Raw genomic sequence first — 20,886 nt, 5'->3', positions numbered from 1 at the left:
TCTAAACTGGACAAATCCTGGCAGGATCATGAAAATCCACTGCAACTCCCCCAATATCAGCCAGTTGTGGCAGCAACTGAAATATAAAATGTAAACCCCTGCAGAATATGGATTTTTTTATTTTAAAGCAACTAAGTAGCCTTCATACTGCTACTTACCGTCAACTATGGTTAAGTCCTACTAGGTACATGCCAGTTCCTCTGTGCCAGTTACAATAGAGTTTTGCAGCAGGAGTGTTTATTTTAAAAAGCAGGGTTGTCAGAGACCACCAGGGGACAACAATGGCCGGCTTTAGCCATCACATCCTTAGCCCGCTGGTCTAATGAGATGGTATTGCGCAGAACCACACCGCAATATCCTGAAAACACTGAAAGGCACCTGCGTGTTAACTACTGGGGGGGAGGGGGGGATAGACGACCTGGATTGTGGGAGACCCAAAGTGCCACAGCCTAATTGAGGGGGAGGGGGGGGTGGGAATGAGTTGAACTGCGGGTCAGCGGCATAGCTAGTTTATATATCCATTCGTAAGCGCGCCAAACCTGTGGGCATCAAGGCTCTGTTAACAGACGTGAAAGCATTAGGAGCTGGACAGAGATCTTTTACCCGGAAGGAGTGGCCTTTAATTTGGCGAAGATTCTACTATAATCGCTTACCCACATTTTCCCCCAATAGTACCAAGTTATGCCTAGCGCAATGCAGAGACGGGGGCATTCGTCCCATCGAAAAATGGGTCCAGAGACATCCCAATGAAGACTGGGTGGGTGTGGGGACTGACGCAGAGTCAGCCATCCTTGAAACCCAGGGTCATCCTGAGAAGAAAATAGTAATGGAGGAATCCTCCCCACAAATCGGGTTTAGTGACTGCCACCCGGTAAAGGGGGCAGCACAGAGCTAAGGGAAACGGGGATTCCAAAATCTCCCATTTCAGGATGTCAGATTGTTATTACCGGTCCCCAGACTCGACACAGAAAATTGTCCAAAATGCCACCGTGTCAGAGTCCAAAATAAAGAAAATTACCACCCATCTTGCCAAAATGCATATTATCTTTGTCCACTTGAGGAGAAGGAGGGTATATTTATTCCCCGGTCCAAGTGCAAGGGCAATGTACAATTTCAGAACTGGTGGACACTGGATCCCAAGCCACTGTCAACAAGGAACTTTGATCAGCTAAATTCAGGCAGGAGGATAGATACCAGATCGCTCTCACCTCTTTCTGGACAACTCCAAAACTTCGACGGGAATGAAACTCCTGTCGAGGGGAGAGCGGATTTTGAAATTAAAATAGGGCGACAAGATGAAGCGCCGGGTCATAGTCATGGCTCCAGAGGGAAGCCCTTGCCTATTAGGGAATTACATCCATCGTAGTTTGTCTCCACTAATAGACTGTGCGAACAAAAGGTACTCTGGACTCAGTGTTAATTTTATTGACCTGTTAGTCTGTCAACCATGTTAGTCTAAATGGCACATATCACATGGTTGAACAAAAATCAGATCAAATTAAGGTAATCTTCAAAATAATACATTCCTGACGTTACAATAATTGCTGTAGGACAAGAAACTAGGCATGGGAAATCAACCTTCATTCCAGTTAAGTGGCATTCTAAAATGGAAGGAAATACTTTGAAATTTTATACCGATTCACAATCTGAAAATCCTAATTATATAGTAAAAAGTGATGGGACCAGCACAAAGCGTAGCTGGCATTCATAAGATGGGCGAACAGCTCTTCTTCCCGATTCAGTTAAATGAGGGGAAGGAGTCTGTTCTCACACGAGTTGACTTGAATAGCGAAGAAAACTATCAGCAAAGTATCATCGGGGTAGTTCCCAAAAGACCAGACCTTGCCCGCTGTTGAGTCAGTTTATTAGTGGATATGGGGTCTGAAATTCCCTGTCCCAAACATCTCCCGCTGAGCAGTGGCATGCTAAAAATGTCTACAGGTGACAAAAGGAACAAGTTACTTACCTGTAACTGTTGTTCTCCAGCATGGGTCTGGCATGGATTCACATGCTCATGAATATTCCCTGTCGTCAGGCTGGGAATCCTCGGTAAAGAAAAAAATCAGTATCAGTTTCGTTTCTGATCTGTCTTTCGTAGTAGTAACCAATCACTGATCTCTGCGTCATACTGACCACAGCCAATGACTGCCATCTCCCCAAGCCCCGCCTCTGGCAGCCATCTTCAGATTTGGTAGCACGTGAAGTGGCAGTATGACCAAGTGAAGAGCCGCAGAGGGGTAGGCGGGAGGGTTCGCATGTGAATCCATGACAGACCCATGCTGGAGAACCACAGTTACAGGTAACTAACTTGTTCCTTCTCCAGCATGGGGTCTGGCATGGATTCACATGCTCATGAATATAAGAATACATAGCAGTACACACATGCACAACCACGGGAGGTGGCAAAGGCTCAACATTAAGCATCTCTTACATTCTTACCTCCTCACCAGGCTGACCTTAAGCGAACAGGTTGCGCAGCACTGCTTGGCGACCCTGGACTCCTCCCTGGAATCCCAATCGACGCAGTAGAATCTCGTGAAGGTGTGCGTCGACCTCCACATAGCAGCCCTGCAGATGTCCAGCAGGGGCACACCAGATGGGAACGCCGTAGTAGCAGCGATCGCTCTGGTCGAATGGGCTCTCGGACAGCCTGGCAGCGGTCGGTTAGCCAACCGGTGGTAGTGCATGATGCAGCCGGAGAGACATCTGGAAATAGAAGACTTCCAGAGAGCCTTCCCTTGATTCACAGGTCCAAAGTTCACAAACAGCTGTGATGTCCTCCGAAAACTCTTCGTGAGGTCCACGTAGAACTTCAGCGCTCTAGCCACATCCAGCGAGTGCAAAGTCCTCTCGGCCGGCGACGAAGGAGACGGGAAGAAAACAGGTAACACCAGGGGCTCGTTAAGATGGAAGTCAGACGGCACCTTGGGCATAAAGGAGGGGTGCGTCCTAAGCATCACCCTCGAGGCATGGAAAGTCAAGTACGGTGCTTTGCAGGATAGGGCCTGGATCTCTCCCATTCGTCGTGCAGAGGTAATGGCCACCAGGAATGCTGTCTTCCACGACACAAACTTCATCGGTGCGGAGTGCATCGGCTCGAATGGGGGCCCCACGAGCCTAGTCAGCACCACGTTAAGTACCCACGCCGGGGCCGGGGCCTTTGCTGGCGGGAACGACCAGAACAGTCCTTTCATAAACTCTTTCACCAGTCGATGGGACCACAGTGACGTCCGTCCTGTGGTACAGGTATATCTGGAGATCGCCGCCAGATGAATCTTAATGGAGGCATGGGCTAGCCCCAGCCTTTGCCAGCGATAGCAGGTACGCCAGCATCTGAGGGGCCGTAATCCGTACGGGGTTGATCTTCTGTGCTCGGCAACAGATAGAGAACCTCTTCCACTTAGGACCGTAGCATTTGAGAGTCGAGGACGCCCTGGCCTTTGCAAGAACCTCTCTGCAGTCGGCCGGTATATCGTACCCTCCAAACTCTAGCGCTGCAGGAGCCAAGCCTGCAGGTTCAGCGACGCCGGGTCGTGGTGGAAGATGGCGCCTCCTTCTCTGGAGAGAAGATGCGCATCCGCCGACAGCTTGATGGATGGGGATGTTGACAAGTCCAGAAGGTCCGGGAACCAGATCTGCCTCGGCCACGCCGGTGCGACAAGGATCATCCTGCACCGGGACCTCTTGAGCTGGTTGATGAGTCGAAGCAGCAACGGAGGGAACGCATACAGGTATAGGCCGTCCCAGGGGAACGAGAACGCATCGCCCATGCTTCTCTGCTGGGGAAACCTGCCGGCGAACCTCTGGCACTTCGAGTTCGTCGCTGTTGCGAACAGGTCGATTTAGGGTTTGCCCCATCGTCTGAAGAGTTCATCCACCTGATCCTGGCGCAGCTCCCACTAGTGACGCACGCAGCTCCCTGCTGAGCGAGTCGGCGATGGTGTTTCTTTCTCCTGCCAGGAGAAAGGGAACCAGGAACATCCCCTGGGCGACCGCCCAGTGCCACAGATCCTGCGCCTCCTTGGATAGGGCTGGGGATCTGGTACCTCCCTGCTTCCGTATGTAAAACATTGTCGTGGTGTTGTCCGTGAAGATCCGCACCACCTTGCCCTTGAGCGACGGGAGGAACGATTTGAGAGCCCAGAACACGGCTCGGCGTTCCAGGATGTTGATGTGCAGGAGCTTCTCCTCCGGGAGCCAGAGGCCTCTTGCGTGGAGATCTCCGGTGTGGGCGCCCCAACCTTCCAGGGAAGCGTCCGTTGTCACCGTCTCCTGGTACGCCGGCGTCTGAAAGTCCGTGCCCGCCGTGAGGTGCGCTCGAATGCCCCACCACTGAATCGCCCGCCGGAAAACCTCGTTGAGGGGGACCCCGTCTTCGAAGGTGCCCCTCGCCTGCATCCAACGGGAGTCGAGAAATTCTTGAAGAGGGCGCATCCGTAGTCTGCATAGGCGCACCGGGTAGATGCAAGAGGTCATCATCCCCAGGAGGGACTTGATGGACCTCACCCTGGCCACGTCCGTGGCTAGCAGGCGCTGCACTTTGCCCAGAATGGTCTTCGTCTGTTCTTCCGATGGTGCCGCCAGGCGCCTCACTGTCGAGCTTCGCTCCCAGAAACAGGGCCACTTGTGACAGCACCAGGTGGGACTGGGTAATTTATGGCGAATCCCAGGTCTGTGAGTAGCTGGACGGTCCTCGCAGTGTGTTTGACGGCAAGTTCCCTCGTCCTTGAGCGGAAAAGCCAGTCGTCCAGGTAGGGGTAGACGTGAATCCCCTGCAGGCGCAGCCACGCCGCCACCGGTGCTAGGCACTTGGTAAAGACCCTGGGGGCCGACTTCAATCCGAACGGCAGTGCTCTGAATTGGTAGTGGCGTCCCTGGACGACGAACCTGAGGAACTTTCAGTGACTTCTGAGGATGGGAAGGTGGAAGTATGCATCCTCCAGGTCCAGCGACGATAGAAAGTCGCCTTCCTCCAGCTGTCCCAGCACGTGCTGGAGGGTTACCATCCTGTACTTTTGTGACAGTATGTATTTGTTCAAACGACGAAGGTCCAGGATGGGGCGCCAGCCCCCAGTCTTCTTCCTGATGAGGAAGTACCTGGAGTACACCCCGGAGCCTCTTCGGGATGGGCTCGATGGCGCCTTTCCTGAGCATCGCCCGTACTTCCAACAGCAGTTGCGGGACATGATTTTCCTTCCTGGCCACAGGTGGAATGTGAGGGCACTTCTTCAGGAATTCGATAGTGTGTCCTCTTGCCAGGGTATCCAGCACCCAACAATCGGAGATGGACTTCCACACGCCGAACTACGTCAGCCGGCCTCCCACCGGGGTGCTTCGGTGGGGGCCCGAGGCCACGGCCGGTTCAGTCCTGCTTGGAGGTGGTGGCCTTGCCGCCCTGGCCACCTTGCCGACGGCGGCGAGGCGCTCCCTGCTTGCCACGACCCCTGTAGGCCTCCTGAGACGAGGAGTGTGCCGCCTGGCGGTAGGACGACGAGCCACCGCTGGATCCCTTGGAGGCCCCCCGTCTGCCTCCGGAGCTCCGAAAGGGCCGTTGTTGCTGAAGGGCTTCTAGGGCACGGGCCGTCTTTATGGCTTGGAGGGATTCGTCCACCGCCTTCCCGAACAAGTTGCTGCCGTCGAACGGCATGTCCAACACCCTGGTCTGGACGTCCTGACTTAAGTCGGTCGCCCGGAGCCAACCCCGTCGTCGTAGGCAAACTCCGTTGCCCAGCTGGCGGAACCCGGTACCGGCAATATCGGTTGCCACCACCTCGCCTTCTGGAAGTATTTCCTGGGCCTCGGACCTCTTGTCGTCCGGTAGGAAGGCCAATATGGGGGCCAGCTTAAACCAGAGCTCCCTGTCGCAACGGGCCACGATCGCCAGGGCGTTGGCTGCTTTGATCGTCGTCACCGCCGACGAAATGACACGTCGCCCCATGGCGTCCAACTTCTTTCCCTCGCCGTCCGGAGGGGAATTTGACGTTGAGGCTCCTGACCCCGCCGCTTTCTTCTTCGCCGCCGCGACGACCGAGTCTGGCGTTGGCTGGGTCCTGAGGCACAGGGGAGCGGTCTCGGGGACCCAGTACTTCTTCTCGTACCGGTCCCGTTTGGCTGGTGCCGTGGAGGGGTTCTTGAGTACCGACAGGCCCTCCTCCCAGATGTCATCGATTAGAGGCACCGCGATGACAGTCTTCCTCTTGGCCTCCCGGCGCTGATAGAGGAAACCTTCCTTTTTCTGCTCCTCCGGGCAGAGCTGGAACAATTCGGACGCCCTGGCGATAATGGCGTGGAATGAGCCAATCTCGTCGGGCGGAGATGCACGCGCGACGGGAGACCCGTTCCGTCGTAGTCGCCCTCAGAACCTGTCGTTGAGCCCACCGCACCGTCATCTCCCGACTCGTGGGAGGATGAGGAGGGAACTGCAGGCCTTACGGGGGCGAGCGGAGGAGAGGGTTGGGTCCTCCGTCGTTTGTTCTGAAGACTTCCCAACGGGCCAGGTTGCGGGTCCTCCGGCCTGGGCCGTGGTAATCTCGTCCTTATCTCAAAGCATAAGGACTAGATCGCAAACAAAATGGCCGCCGAGCTATCCTGAGGCCTAGGTTCCGGCTGCGCCAGAAGGGAAGGCTGCTCTTCCTCGCCGTCTTCCTCGGTTATCTGCCGAGGATCTTCCTTGCGGGACCGAACCTTCTCGAATTGTTCTTCGAGATTCCTCGCGACCTCGGTCAGTTCCCCCTCCGAGGCTGACTCCGAGCTCGAGGAGGCTACCGTGCCCCCCCCCCGTTCCATCATGGGGGCCATGACGATGGGCTGAAAAGAGGATTCCCTCCTTGGCGGCAGGGAAACTCTAGTCCCGGAGGCAGTCTCCGCTGGCGGGGTCTCTGCTGGCTTGGCCAGAGTCGCCGCGATCACCTCAATAGAGGCCTTTGCCTGCTGGGTAGGGGCCTTCACCACCTTCGGTGCGTCCTGGGACTTCTCCAGGGGGAGGGGCGACGCCTCGCTCCCCCTCTCCCGAGATCGGACGGGGCTTCTCCCGAAGCTTACCCGGAGTCTCGGACTTCCTCTTCCCCGAACTGGAGCGCTGGCTCGTGGTTGACGGTGCCGGGGAAGGTGCGCCCTGCCTGGCGACCGAAGAGCCTGACCTTTCGGCGCTCCCGGAGCCAGCGGACTTGCGGCGCTTGGCCTGGTGTTGGGCCCCCCGTCGCCGGGGTGCCCGCAAAGGACTTAGAAGCCCGCTCGGACCCTTTCTTCTCACCCGTTGAGCCTTTCTCCAACCAGCTGGCGAGACGAGATAGACGGTCCCTCATGGTCCGCTCCGACAAGTTCTTGCAGAACTGGCAGTCCTTCTCTACATGAGTCTTGTCCCCATGAAGACAGTAGAGGCATCGCAAATGTTCGTCCTCCTTAAACACATTCTGCAGCCCGCATCCAGGGCAGCTGCGAAACAGCTTGGGTCCGGGTGACCAACTCGCGTTCTGGGCCATCCAGGTAGGCCGCGAATCTTCTGGAATCCTCCAAGAGGTTGATTCGACGAAATCGTCACCCTTGAGGGGCGTAGGAAAATCCCGCAACGGGTACCCGTTAACGGGAGTAGAAACGGTGGAGCTTGAGGCTCGATTAACCGAAAAAATGTGAAAATTCACCTGAAAAAGCACGAAACACGCAGTAAAACCTCGAGAGCTAAGCACGAGGACTCCCAACACTTGAACGTGCGGTAAAAATCTGAAGATGGCTGCCAGAGGCGGGGTTTAGGGAGATGGCAGTCATTGGCTGTGGTCAGTATGATGCAGAGATCAGTGATTGGTTACTACTACGAAAGAGATCAGAAACGAAACTGATACTGATTTTTTCTTTACCGAGGATTCCCAGCCTGACGGGGAATATTCATGAGCATGTGAATCCATGCCAGACCCCATGCTGGAGAAACAGAGCTTAATTGTTGGGTTGTGCGAGGTGTTCCTTCTGCCTTTTACATGGACAGTCGTATCCTTAACAGAATTCATTTGGATCCGCTATTGCCAAGCCCGGTCCAACTGGAGAGTAAATCTCAGGGCCCTTGCAATCCTAAAGAAAGCCTTCCGGTCAGCCCCATTGCTACCATAGACAACTGAAGTTCAAAAATGGAGAAGGGGTCACCATCCCAGGCCTCACCTACAGAATCTGCATCCCCAAAGGAGAACTGACAGCAGAGAAATGGGTCCATATTAATCATTTATTAAGTTGTCACCCTAGGAACACTTGCAGCAATTAGGAGACACATCGGTAGAATGACCAGACAAAGAAGAACCAGAAGGGGTCAGATCAGTTTAGAGGTATAATTAACGGAGTATTTTTCTTCATTGTTAGGATGAGAGGGATTCCCCAAAATTCTAGCCATATCCATAGTTATGAGTCTTGGGAGTGATCAATTAGTATTCTAAATACTGTCCCTATTGAATGCAAGTGTGTGCCCACTGCTGTCCACCTCCCTGGAGGGCAGTCAGTGGGAAAATGTAGTAACCGGTTAAGATTTGATAGATAGTACTGGTTCCGCCCATTCATCACCAAGGAAGACCTCCCCGGGGACCAAGAAAGGAAAGTGCCAAGGAAAAGCTGGGGGTGTCGCTCCACACCATAAGACCTAAGGGGAAGCTGTGGATTTCGCTTCACACTACAATGAGTGACAACAGGAGGATCGTGGAGTACCACTCCCTGATGATGGAAGGACTCCACCTGATGAGCCCCGTTTTGCCCATCTGATGAATCCCACTTTGCCCTACTCTCCCTTGACAAGGAATCTCAGAAGAGTCGTGGGGGGCGGGATTTGTGAGATATATTTACCCACTGAAATACTGCCAACCCCCTGTACAGTCACCTTCACTCGATCGAATGCAAGCATGGTGGCGTTAGTCCCTATTTTGAAGCCACATGAATATGGTTTTTAATATCCTCTAGATAGCATCATTTGCAAGATCGTCACGAGGCATAACTCGTGATCTTTTGAATCTTCATGTAATTAATTGGCAGGAAGGTTATTCCGTTGGATACATTTCAGAAAAGCATATGAATCCACACATGTCCTTTTGGCTATACTTTTGCGCGGGCGCTAGGATTCTGGGAGCAAGACAGCAGAAAAAGAAAACTGAAGATTGAACAGAGGCATTTAAGTTTCCCACTGGCGCAGAGACAATGGTCAATACTGATTTTTGAAACCTAGAAGATAGAGTTGGACTAGATCAGTGGTAGTCTTCTCATACCAAGCCCTCAATTGGAGTACAAATATTGTTTCAGCGCGCGCCACCCCCACCCCAGGCGGTTGGGTTTCCCAAGGGGCCCTAAAGGATGTCCAATGGGATCCCAGATTGCTTTTAATAGGAAATATAAGCAGTAGACCGTCACTTTAATCCTTATGTTAGAGAAGTAATCTTATTCCCCTTTTGAAGATTCTGCCGCAACCCTCCCACCTAGACCAAAGGGGTCGAAATTGAGACTTGATGAGCAGGAGCTTAAAGCAGCTCCTAGGTATTGGGCATCATCAAGTAAAGAGGATCTACTTCGGTACAACCAGGAGCTAGTCCACGGCACACTAATTTAAATTTGTGCATGAGATACAAACACTACATTTCTGTGAGATGTATGGTCCATTCTTTAAATGTCCATCAGATGTTTACTTTAGGTCACCATTATTCATATTTACAGTACAGCTCCTGGTAACTGATTGTTTCAAGCTAACCAGGGTCTCCTAAGCTAGAAGCAGGGGCTAAACCGATCCAAGCTATTTCGAACCCCGAGACCATTTGGACCAGGAGCAGATCCAAATCAAAGATCTAGGGATTCCATGTCTAGCCTATTTAGCAACGTTATATGATGCAGTGTAAATTACAATACCAGTTAGTCCAAGATAACATTTTAGAATACTGAAGGGTGAAAACACTGGCATGTGGGATTGGCTGTCATATCTTGCTTATATGAATATCCAAAATTTGAATATATTCTACATACAAAATACATTTAGATTTATAACATTTTTTAAAAATCAAAGCAGCATTGAAAGCCTACTAGGATTCAGGATGGGTACATCTTCAGTTAAGAGCAAAACAGAAAAAAATAAAACAAACCCTTCATTCCGGTTATTTCGGTGGGCATCCACATAAGTCACTTCCCCGGCCTTCCGCATGAAATCCTTAAGGTCCTGCATTAAAATATGAGAGATTAGAGCACATGCCAAACATATGGAGCTCTAGCATCCCAATTAAAAAAATAACACAAGATTGACTAAAGAGGTTGGCTTTTAAAGGCTCAGCCTCATCAAACTACAAATGACAGCGGGCTCTTTTTTCTAAAATGTATCCTAAATTTTGTTTAAGCAATATATTTAACATTTTTCTTAAACCAAGCCCATTCAATTTACATCCCAGGAACAGCTCAGTAAATGTAGTGCAAGAAACAGTTTTGACTAAGTGGTAGAGCAAAGAAGGAAAATGCTGCTCCAAACCACCCCATTGACGTTAGATTCAATATTTTAGAAATCACTTGAGTAACATAACCCAAAATGAAATATATAAAAACACTTGAAAAATACGGACTGATAAATGCTGAAATAAAACAATGCCAATTTAGTTTAGGATATACATTTAATATATGTTATCAGTTTAGAGCCCTGAGCTATTTACAGCAAGATACCATCATAATGAGATGGTTTAAGCAGGTATCTTGCGCAAAGAGCCGCTTGTCCAAATACTAGCTGGCCAAATAGCACTTCCTTTACAAAATTCCCACTTACAGGAGAACGGTAGAAGAATGAATCATACCAACATGCTGCAGGGGGGGATGTGCCAGATCCCCAGTATAAGCCTGAGGGAAACCCTGAAACCACGTGATTCAAGCTCCGGAAGTGGCTACAGAACCTGAGGTTGACCTGTGCTAGCCAATCTTGCTCACACCTGGGCCAACCAAGATATAGAACGCCAAAACGGGAAGATCATAGGAACCAAAAGGAAACTTCAGAACAGGCCCAGCCCTAGAATTGCAGCCAATAGGAAACCCAAAACTCTTGGCGCTCCTCCACACAAGAGAAACGAGGGTTAACCCAAAGAAAGGCTGTTAAAAGAGGTTCAAAATGCACTTGGTTAGATATATGTTTGAGGGAAAAAATACAACACAATATAAATTGTCTAGCGCATTTACTACACAGTACAGGATGGCTCACGTTTACAAATGACTAAAAAGGCACCCAATTCAAACGCTGCAATATCTTAAAAGCATGTTTTTCAACCTAATACACAACTGTACAAATATATTTACTATACATTCAAGCGTTGCAAAGATTTTACAAACATTCTTCACATTTCAGCAAGATTTTTGCTTCACCATTCCGGTAGCTTAGACGGACAGGTTGAATCTATTCCAAATGCTCAAATGTGAAAATTGTAGGATAAACAATTAGGAAACAAAATCAAAAAGGTATACACATCTTTTCCTTTTGAAGCGAAAAACAAAACATTTAAATCATTTAGATTTACAAGTTTGGCTTAAAGCAGTCAGATCCCAGGTAACATTTTGGGGACAAAAGCAGGTATACTCTCGAGACACCGCTTTAACACAATGCTAACTGGTAAGTGACTTCTGTAGGACAAACCAACATGGTAAAGGCTGAACATTTGAGCCATCCTGAAGCAAGACCATTTGCCAAGGATCACTACTGTAAAAAAAAATTGCAGCTGAGAATTACATTATCCAAATTAGCCTAAACTACTGGCTAAACGCTGAAAAACACATTCAGCTAAATACTTTAAAACTTTTGCTGAAAATAATTAATCGCCCATTTTAATACTAGATTTGAAAACACGTGATCCTTAGCAATTAGTCAACACATGGCAATTGTGCCCCATCTTAAAATTAAATATACAAAGAAAAGCACTACAAAAAGGAGACATGAAAAATAGGACTATACATGGAAGGATTTTAATTCGTATTAGCATGAGTTGCAGAGAGGCAAGACCACATGCTTATCATAGGGCGCACTTTTCCACAAGGCACATCAAAGCCTAGTAACAACTACATTTCCACATTGCGATTTTGTTTGCACAGTTGCTCTGCAGACCGTAAAGCTACACTATTTCATAACCCAGTTCATTGTATTGAGTCAGTAATCTTTGGGCCTTCAGGTTTAACCCGGAAGGTCTTCTTACAGAGGCCCACCGGGTTAAACTGTGCCTATGGGGCATAAAGTGGGAAAAGGGGACACTTTCCTAGACAGTTATTAATTTAATTACAATTATGGTCAAATGGAATGTGGCTCAATGGCAGTAACTGACGTGGCACTTAATTTACATTTAAGAGTCTCAGTTCCTATAAGAATGTCCTTTAGTTCCTTCCTTCTGAACATTTCGGATACATTAAAAAGTCTTTGACAGGAGACGAATGTCTTTCTGAAAAATACGAGTGTAGTGCTTAAAGTTGCAGGTTTGTCCGCTTAAATTGTGTATTTAGGGCATGAAATCAAAGGTGACCTACAGATTTCCGCCAGGCGAATGCAACCCATATGTGTTATTTGTCAGTCGGTGAAACCGAAGAACAGCTCTTGGACCACTTAAGTTAAGAAGAATCAAAAGCATTTCGTTTTTTTTCTTTTTTAAACAGGTTCAACTATCCACAAGTTGTAAATGAAAAAAGTAAATTAACTGAAGGGAGCGGTGTTTCCAGTTCTTCCCTACAGAGGAAATGCTCACACAGGAAAGCTCAATGCTGAAAAGCAATAGGTGTCAAAAGAATAGACAACTAGAATAAAGATGTGGAAAGAAATGCCACTTAGTCACACGCTAAAAGCTCTGCACTAAAGGGCAACTAGTAAGACCAAGAAGCACAACAAAAAAAGCTATATTTAGCAGTTATTCTGAGGAACTCCATTTCGCCACACTTAAATAGACAGCTGCCATTACAACCCCCCTCCTAATTAAAAATAACCCCGGCTCAGGCAGTGATGCCAAATGCACAAAGTGTGAATGCAATGAAGTTAGTGCTCTGTATAGGTTAAGCCAGCTATATGTCTTTGCATCCAATCCACTAATAACACTAATCAAGAGCTTATGTCAAGAATTTCTATATGGACTAAATAGTCCCGCTTCCAATAGATTCCTTCCCCGCTACTAAAATATTGAACATTAAGCAGCTGAAAATGTGAACTATTAAACATCCATATACAAAGGCGATCAATGAAATTGTGCTTACCTGCCAGCTCACTCGAGAAGAGAGATTTTCCACAATAATCCTGTGCTCTGTACGAACAGGGGGGCCATATCTACTGGAAAAATAACAAAACAATGTACTGTACACACCTGCTACACAAGCAAGTAAACGAAAAGCCTAGGTGGTTGGGAGTCCATGCTGAAAGCTATGTAGAGGGAACAACTCAATAGGTCTGCAGTTGGGTAAGCATGGGGGACATGTAGGAAGCTGCATCACAAATTAATATTTCTATGGAAGTGGTTCGTTTTGAGATCCCACATGTGGGTGGAGATATCCAATGTTTATAAATTCAATTAGGACACAGGCTACAGAGATTTCTCCCAACCCCCATCCTCTGCCGAGGAGTGTATGGCGAATCTAACAGTCAAAACAAAAGGTAGACCATACCATTGTGGTCGCTATGGTAGTGCAATCGGGCTTAACGCATGGGAGGAGGCATTTCAGTATTGAAGAGCAGTTATTCCATAATTACTCTGAGATACTAAACGTCTACGGTCATCGAACGGTGCAAACCGAACAGAAGCTGCCAACAGCACCTCACCGCTCTTGCTCTTTTCGCCCGCTCAGTCCCAACTTAACCCCCACAAACGCACACACCGTATCATCTTGCTTTACAGATTCGCCATGGTGCCACGCAGGTGGTAATAGTGCATGATATTTTAAAAAAACTAACATACTGAAAAGATACACCATTAGAAAAACGCATAGGTCTACAAGGGAGACACAGTAAACACAACGCTGCCTAGTAATTCAATTTCCTTTCCCAACCTCTCCGATATCAGTCGGTGGCTCACTTGCGCTCAGAAAAGAATCTGGATTTGCATGACCACATTCTAAAAGGCCAATAAAGAATATGGAGAACAAAATGTAGCATCCAACAGAAAGTCCAAGTGCGACAGAAAACTGCACAACTACTAGCCAAAATGAGAATGGACAGAGGATTAAGCCAGTATGGCCCCTGCAGCAGCCCATCCTACAGAAATACTGGTAAATAAACAGCAACAATCCCAGTAGACTTTAAGAGTGCCCAAGTTCGCCCCTAGATACAAAACATGGGCTAGTTAAGCTAGCACACACAAAAGGCAAAAACTTGGTATTTGTGGACAGCCAATTGGGGTGGTCTTAGGCCCAGCCATACACTTGATGTACGGTACTGTGTTCAGGAGTGCACACGTGTTCTCTAACAGCCTTCTCGTGGTTGCCCCAAAGGAACTAGCAAAAACAAAATCGAGAAAAACGCAATGCATTGACACCCCAACGGCTACCATACTGGTCCATTGGGCTACTACTGTGGTAAAGCTGGCTGCATTCCAGTTGAATCCTAAGCAAACAATTACATCCGCCAGCAGCCTACTTCACAAAACCAATGTAGGGTAACAATCAATGCCAAAATGGTGTGCATACTTCAAAACGGACTGCCAGAAGTCAAATTGTGTAGCAGGCAGACTATGGTAAATCCCTCAGGCCAGACTATTTTAGAAGTCCCATAAAATGGGGGACAGTAGAATCCCCAAAAGCTGGAATAAATGTATTTATTTGCATTTGTATAGCGCACTCACAGGCCAAAGGCATTGTGGCGCTTGTTACAAGGGTTTTTAAAGCAATTTCAGTAGGCAGGTTACATGTGACCGCAAGGTCTTAGTTACAGTTCCAGTATCCACGTGACTTTTCCTTCCCCATTGAGGTCACGAGTATGTGCTTTCAAAAAGGTTTCAATGATTTAGTACATGCCGCAGACCGCAGCAACTCACATAAGGAAACTGCATTGCATAAATATTTCGGATTGCGAGTGGGCCGTGGATTACCATCCAGTCAATGACCAACTTGCACCTTCCACACCCTTAATTAAAACTGCCCAAATAGACTATAGATTAGTGCAAGAACTACACGGGCACATTTTCCAGCTCGCCAATTTTTGTATTTTCATGAAGCCAGTAGCCAAATACTGCCATTTTGAGCGTGTAATTCAAATAGGATCTTTCAACGGTCGCCCAAATGAAAGGAAACCGTACTCCTGAACTGACCAATATATATCCATCGGACTCCTTCCAACACATTGTTTTCCACATGTAGCATGAGTGCACACGAGCTTTGGTTCACCACGGTAGTCATAAAATGTGGCAAAAAGGCTGTAAATTTTTTTTTAAAAAAATGCTGGACCACAAGGCTAATGGAATAAAACGGAAACTGGTGCTCATGGGGAGAAAAGACCAGGGAAATACACCTTTCCTTAAGCAATAAGGAAACGTATATTTTGCATCCAGAGATCTCTTGTGCTAAATGGGTGGGGGGGGGAGGGGGCGGGGGGAGTGAAGAGTGCCCAAAGATCTTCCTTTTGCATTAGGCTTATTGAAAGCAAATGCCACCATTTTACAAAATTACTAAATCCAGCTTAGCCAGGAAACTGATCAACCGTGTTATGTCCCCAAGCAACAGTGATTTTCTACCCAGGTTTTCATAATAAACCCTTCCAGATCCTCAACAGCAAGACCTTTCTGAAATGCTGCCATAACGAATCGTGTGTGAGGTCTAAATGAGAGTCTACTGGGTGTTAGAACTAGGGAGGTGAGGGTGAAATTACAACCAGTGAAACTGAATTGGAGAAATTTGCCAACTTACTAGAAGGACCAGAGGAGCTAGTAGTAAAATATCTGCACCGTGTGGTAACGTCACAGGGTAAAATTAATACACGAGGGCGGCAGCACTGGAAACTGGTTTTATTGCAATAAGCCCCATGGTGACAGGCGACAAACCATGTTCCAAGGCCTTCTGTAAAGTGGCGCAGGTCGCCATAAGCTCACTTCATATTTGGTGCAATACTACCACCAAAAGGCAAGCCATGCACAGTGAGACATTTGCCATTTACTGCAAATGAAAGTTTCAAACATCCCCATACTTTCCAGCAAATAAGTACCATGGTACTCGCCCATCATATAAACTCACCAAAGTGGGATGTTTATGCCCACCGTTTCACAGATGCTGGGGTGCGGTGAATGAGCATCGATTTGCGGACCATCTCAGGGTATTGACTGTTAGAAATCAAATCTGCCTAGTTTTCTAGTAATATGATCACCCATTTGTAATCATTACACCCCCCCACTTGCTCTTTCACATGGAAATCCCTATGGCCAGGTTCGCAATACTCCAATTAGCAAACGTTATGAACATGCACTATGTGGCGGCTCCTTGGAAAAAGAACACAATGCCGCAGATATAAGTGAAACCTACGCCATGCAAATTTAGCCTTGGAGTCCACTGACCTACTGTCACCACTCATTCTTGTGCCCAAGATCCTCTTGCACCAGAGATTTGTGGAGCTGTGTACGTCTTGATAATGTGCAGGACTTTGTACTCCAAGAACTCTCCGCTGACCGTGTCATATCTTCATACGCTTATTTTGGCATTCATAAGGATTTTGATTGTGGGGGTTGATGCAGAATTCTTAAAAACCACTGCGTCTGCTCTTAGTTTCCGGCAAGAGCTCCCAAGAGGAGCAATTTTAGGCCATGTTAACACCCAACCACCAACCCGCCAGACTTCAATAGTATGCTGAAGTGCAACTTAAAGCCCTCCTGAAATCCTGCAACTTATTTTGGTACTTATTGAAAGCACTGAAACACTGTCAAAGGTTACACACTGGCTCTCAGAATCATCACGAGTGAGCCCTTCAGCTGTACGCCTTACAGAATTAACTCGCCGTACATTAGCTATCAAAATAAGCATGCCCATCCGGACACTACAAATATCCCAGGTTGGTCTAAAATCTGCACCTCTTTCACCCGGTTATGTCCTTTTCCATTCCGCTGCAGACCAATGTCCGTTGCAATGTGTCACTCTTCAGACAAGCATTGCTACCGTTAAGACCAAAATGGTATTGATATTTTATTTCTATTGTGCTCGTACACAAGTGCTTCAGAACGCGACAAGGCAAGCAAGGTGTGAACAAACAGTGACCTTGCTAGGCCCAGTGACATTGAGAATGTGCAAGTGCATGAGAGAGGGGGAGGGGAAAAGTGCATGGAAGGGGGAGAAGTGGAAAGTGCGAAGCAGAGGAGAAACAGATAAATAACCAAAGGCAAACCGTGGTAGTGCAGCCAGCAATTTGCAAGTGCTAGGTTTAAGGCAGCAGCAGGGTAGGTCTGATAAGTGCAGGAAGAAAAGGGGGGGCTGTATGGGTACAGATACAGACACCAGTGCAGGGGATGGCCTGGAGGCAGTGCGTGAGGGTGGCAGGGTGAGCAGGGACCTCGGCCCGGAGGACAGAGGGTGGCCAGGTGCACGGTGCCAAGAGAGAACAGATCAGCAGGAGAGAGGCGGAGCGAAGGCAGAAGAAAAGAGGAAGGTCTTGAGGTGCTTCTGGAACTGGAGATGGTTCTCAAGTTTTAGAGTGGCAGGGAGGCGGTTCCAGAGGGAGGCCCCAGCCAAAGACAGATATCTACCCCCAGCTTGTTTGTTTGAAAAACGACTGCCCCTGAGAGAGGTAGAGGAGCAAAGAGCTCTAGAGGGGAAGTATTTGCAGAGGGATAGCTGAAGGTATTTTGGACCCAGGCCCCAGAAAGCCTAGTGGACAATGCAGAGGATTTTGAATTTAATCCTTGCATCCACTGTGAGCCAATGGAGAGATTTCAGGCTGGAGAGATACGATCCCAGGGCTTAAGGCCAAGGACAAGCCTCGCAGTCCTGTTCTGGATTAGTTGCAGAGGGCGGAGAGTAGAGGCAGGTAGATTTAGAAAAAGGCTGTTACAATAGTCCAACCTAGAGAGAACCATAGCTTGGGATACCATGAGCTTCTGGGGGGGGGGGGGGGGGAGGAGAGGAGGTGCAGTAGGAAATTTGACTTTAGAGACCTCAGAGGTGTGGGTGGAGAAGGAAAGGGTGGAGTCAAAGATGACCCTGAGGTTCTTAGCCTTGCAGGCGGGGGTAGGAGGGCGGCCAAGGGAGGCCAGCCAGAGGGTGAGGGGGAAAGGATGGTGAAGGTGTGCCGATGAGGAAGATCTCCGTCTTGCTGGCATTCAAAGATCATTGGCGGCACACCAATCTTGAATGGCAGTTAGGCAATCAGAGATGAGAGAGGGAGAGGAGATGGTAGAGCGCAGCCGGAAAATGAGTTGAGTGTCGTCAGCGTAGCACTGGAAATTTTGGCAGAAAGCGGCAATGCAGTGGGCGAGAGTTGCCAGGTATTGGTTGAAAAGCCAGGGCGAGAGGTTAGACCCCTGGGGAACACCACAGATAGAGAGGAAGATAGATTAAAGGAAGTGACAGTACTAAAGTAACAGGATAGCAGGGAACCCGACAATAAGGCTATGGATAGGCGTCAAAGTCAAGGAGCTTCTTGCAATAGTACTGTTCTCCCAGACTGAGAATTTGCACCCAAACATCAGGAAATATTCAGACCGGGAAAATGGGTGCAACATAAATTGTCCACATAGAAGTTCCTCAAAAGTCAGAATCAAAGGCTTCATGCAAACGAAACTTACCTTGGTGCACTATTGCGGGACTGTCGATAGCTGAACCTTGAAGGAAAACTGCCGCCCATTCTACCTCCGCCGCCGCCTCCACCTCCTCCACCACCACCACCACCGAAGCCACCTCGCCCTCTGCGATTCCTGGCATGTTCAATTGTAACCCTTAAAGAAAAAAGGTTTAAACTAGCTGTGAAAATCATCTGTGTCATCTTTGCCCTGAAGTGAAATGGTATCAAGTTAGAATATCGAAAAAAAAAAAAATGTCGACTGCAAAAATGTCGAAAAAAAAAGAATGGCGAAAAAAATCTGAATGTGTTATTTGTACTTTTTTTTGGGTTTAGGTAGTAAAAATAAAAACGGGGGCTGGGGGAACCCCCCCCCCCACCCCATAACATTCGAAATGTTCTCTTTCTACATTCTTTTAAAGACATTTTTGCAGTCGTCATTTTCACTATAAACCAAGTGAAATAGCTCTGGCAATTACAATAGAACAGTAATCTGGGCTGGGCAATGAACAACATTTAGCATCAGGCAAAATCCCCATGATGGGTCGATTTTGTTCCATGAGTGGAGAAACCTTAATTGACGAACCTGCCAAAAGCATGAACGTCCAATACAATGCATGGGACGAAATTGCCAAGAGCTGCTTGACGACCAGAAGAGTCTGGTAACTGGATACAAAACGACCAGAAGCTACTTTTGACTCCTGTGGCCAACCGGTATAAATACAAGCACATCAACTGTGTGCGCAAATGTCTCTAAAAAGGAACACAAAAAGGTATCATTGGCCCCTCAACTGGAAATTGTTATGTACTAGTCCATCATTGCCAAGAGGTGGCTCTTGTTTACTAGTAGATTCCGGATACCCAAGAGCGGCTTTCAACTCCTGCAAAACAAATACTTATTTCGGTTTCTACACCAAGTGGATTTTACTGTTCCTCTGAAGAATCCAGTGCAACTCCCAAAAATGATGCAACAAAAGGAAAAAACGAATTAAAGCTTTAACTGCGCTTGCCAACAAAGATATTTCAAATACCTTTCACTGCAAAGCTCTTTTCCATTCAGTTCATAAACCGCATCTTCCGCATCTCGATGATCTTCAAATTCCTTAAACCACACAAAACATTCAAAGTAAACATTACATGCATAAAATACAGGGGGAAAAAAACACAACTCTATTAATGAGGGAAATGTGTAAAAAGGGGAACCCGCAAAAACAAAAGCTACAGTAATATGTTACATGGACTACCTTGTGGTAGGCTTATTTTCCCAGCATAGGGGACCAAAAACGTTGTAAATCTCTCCTTTTCAATTGTTAGAGAATGCAAGTAGTCTATTCCTACAGGAACAGATATGGCATGCCTTATCCTTCCGGAGAATTGGGTCCTAAAACGTGCTTGGTCTGGGGGAGGATTCACACTCAGAAAAGGCATTTGCTAGAAAGTTTTCCCAAAGAAAATGTACACTTAATTAAAATAGATATTGCAAGTGTGGCTAGAACCCCTTGGTCCAGACCACTTTCCCTGCATCTCCTAATTTGGCATCTTAATCAACCAGTCTGGTGTTTGACTACATCACAAAGTGGAGCAGGGATCATCCTCATAAAAGAAAACCCTAGTCGGCTCTTTATTACTGCTGCCCCACAAATGTGAGGGATAGTATTCTTATATAGTAAGAACTGCCAGTTATACTGTAAACAGGCAATGCCATTTCCAAAATTGAAAGCCAGAATTTTGAGTCCACCATCATGCATGGAGTCAAACCATATGTCTGAACAGATCCTCGGTTGGCTAGTCAAGTACAACCTGCTATCCTACGTGTTAACATTCCGACTGTGCAGAGAAGGCCATATGGCCTTCGAACAGAAAGGATACCTGATCAATCTGCGCACCATCTGCTAACATTCTGAGAAGTTAACTCAATATCATCTGGACAAGGGTGGCAACGATAAAAGAAAAGCCCTTTCTAGGAGCACATTTTAAAGGAGGCTGCACAATAATCAAACAGCTACCCCTTACATGCTTGCAGGCACTTTAGCTAGAGCGAGCTTGTGTAGGGTTATTACTGTCAGCATAGCAAATTCTTAAAACACATTGACGTGTCAGTCTTATCAAAGTTATAACACCAGCGGCAAAACGTCCTGTTAGAATACAACTAAAGTAACATGCCATTTTTATAATCTTCAGAAGGACCGAGT

The 20,886-nt window shown here is 47.7% G+C and overlaps 1 protein-coding gene across 3 annotated transcripts in view; it reads right to left on the bottom strand.

The window, feature by feature from the left end:
- LOC138527494 (serine/arginine-rich splicing factor 5-like) overlaps positions 1 to 20,886 on the bottom strand; it is a 57,621-nt gene that overhangs the window by 21,145 nt on the left and 15,590 nt on the right. For 2 of the 3 annotated variants that reach the window (XM_069638731.1, XM_069638732.1), the window contains exons 3-6: positions 19,726 to 19,796; positions 18,702 to 18,851; positions 13,207 to 13,279; positions 10,095 to 10,168 (exon numbers count right to left, since the gene is read on the bottom strand). In XM_069638731.1, the coding sequence (XP_069494832.1) occupies positions 10,095 to 10,168; positions 13,207 to 13,279; positions 18,702 to 18,851; positions 19,726 to 19,796 (368 nt within the window). The remainder of the gene's footprint in view (positions 1 to 10,094; positions 10,169 to 13,206; positions 13,280 to 18,701; positions 18,852 to 19,725; positions 19,797 to 20,886) is intronic. The other variant, XM_069638733.1, reaches the window with a different exon arrangement.

This window comes from Ambystoma mexicanum, chromosome 14, assembly GCF_040938575.1.
Source record: "Ambystoma mexicanum isolate Mex_15411 chromosome 14, UKY_AmexF1_1, whole genome shotgun sequence".
Lineage (NCBI taxonomy): Eukaryota > Metazoa > Chordata > Amphibia > Caudata > Ambystomatidae > Ambystoma > Ambystoma mexicanum.
This window is presented reverse-complemented; position numbering and strand designations above follow the sequence as displayed.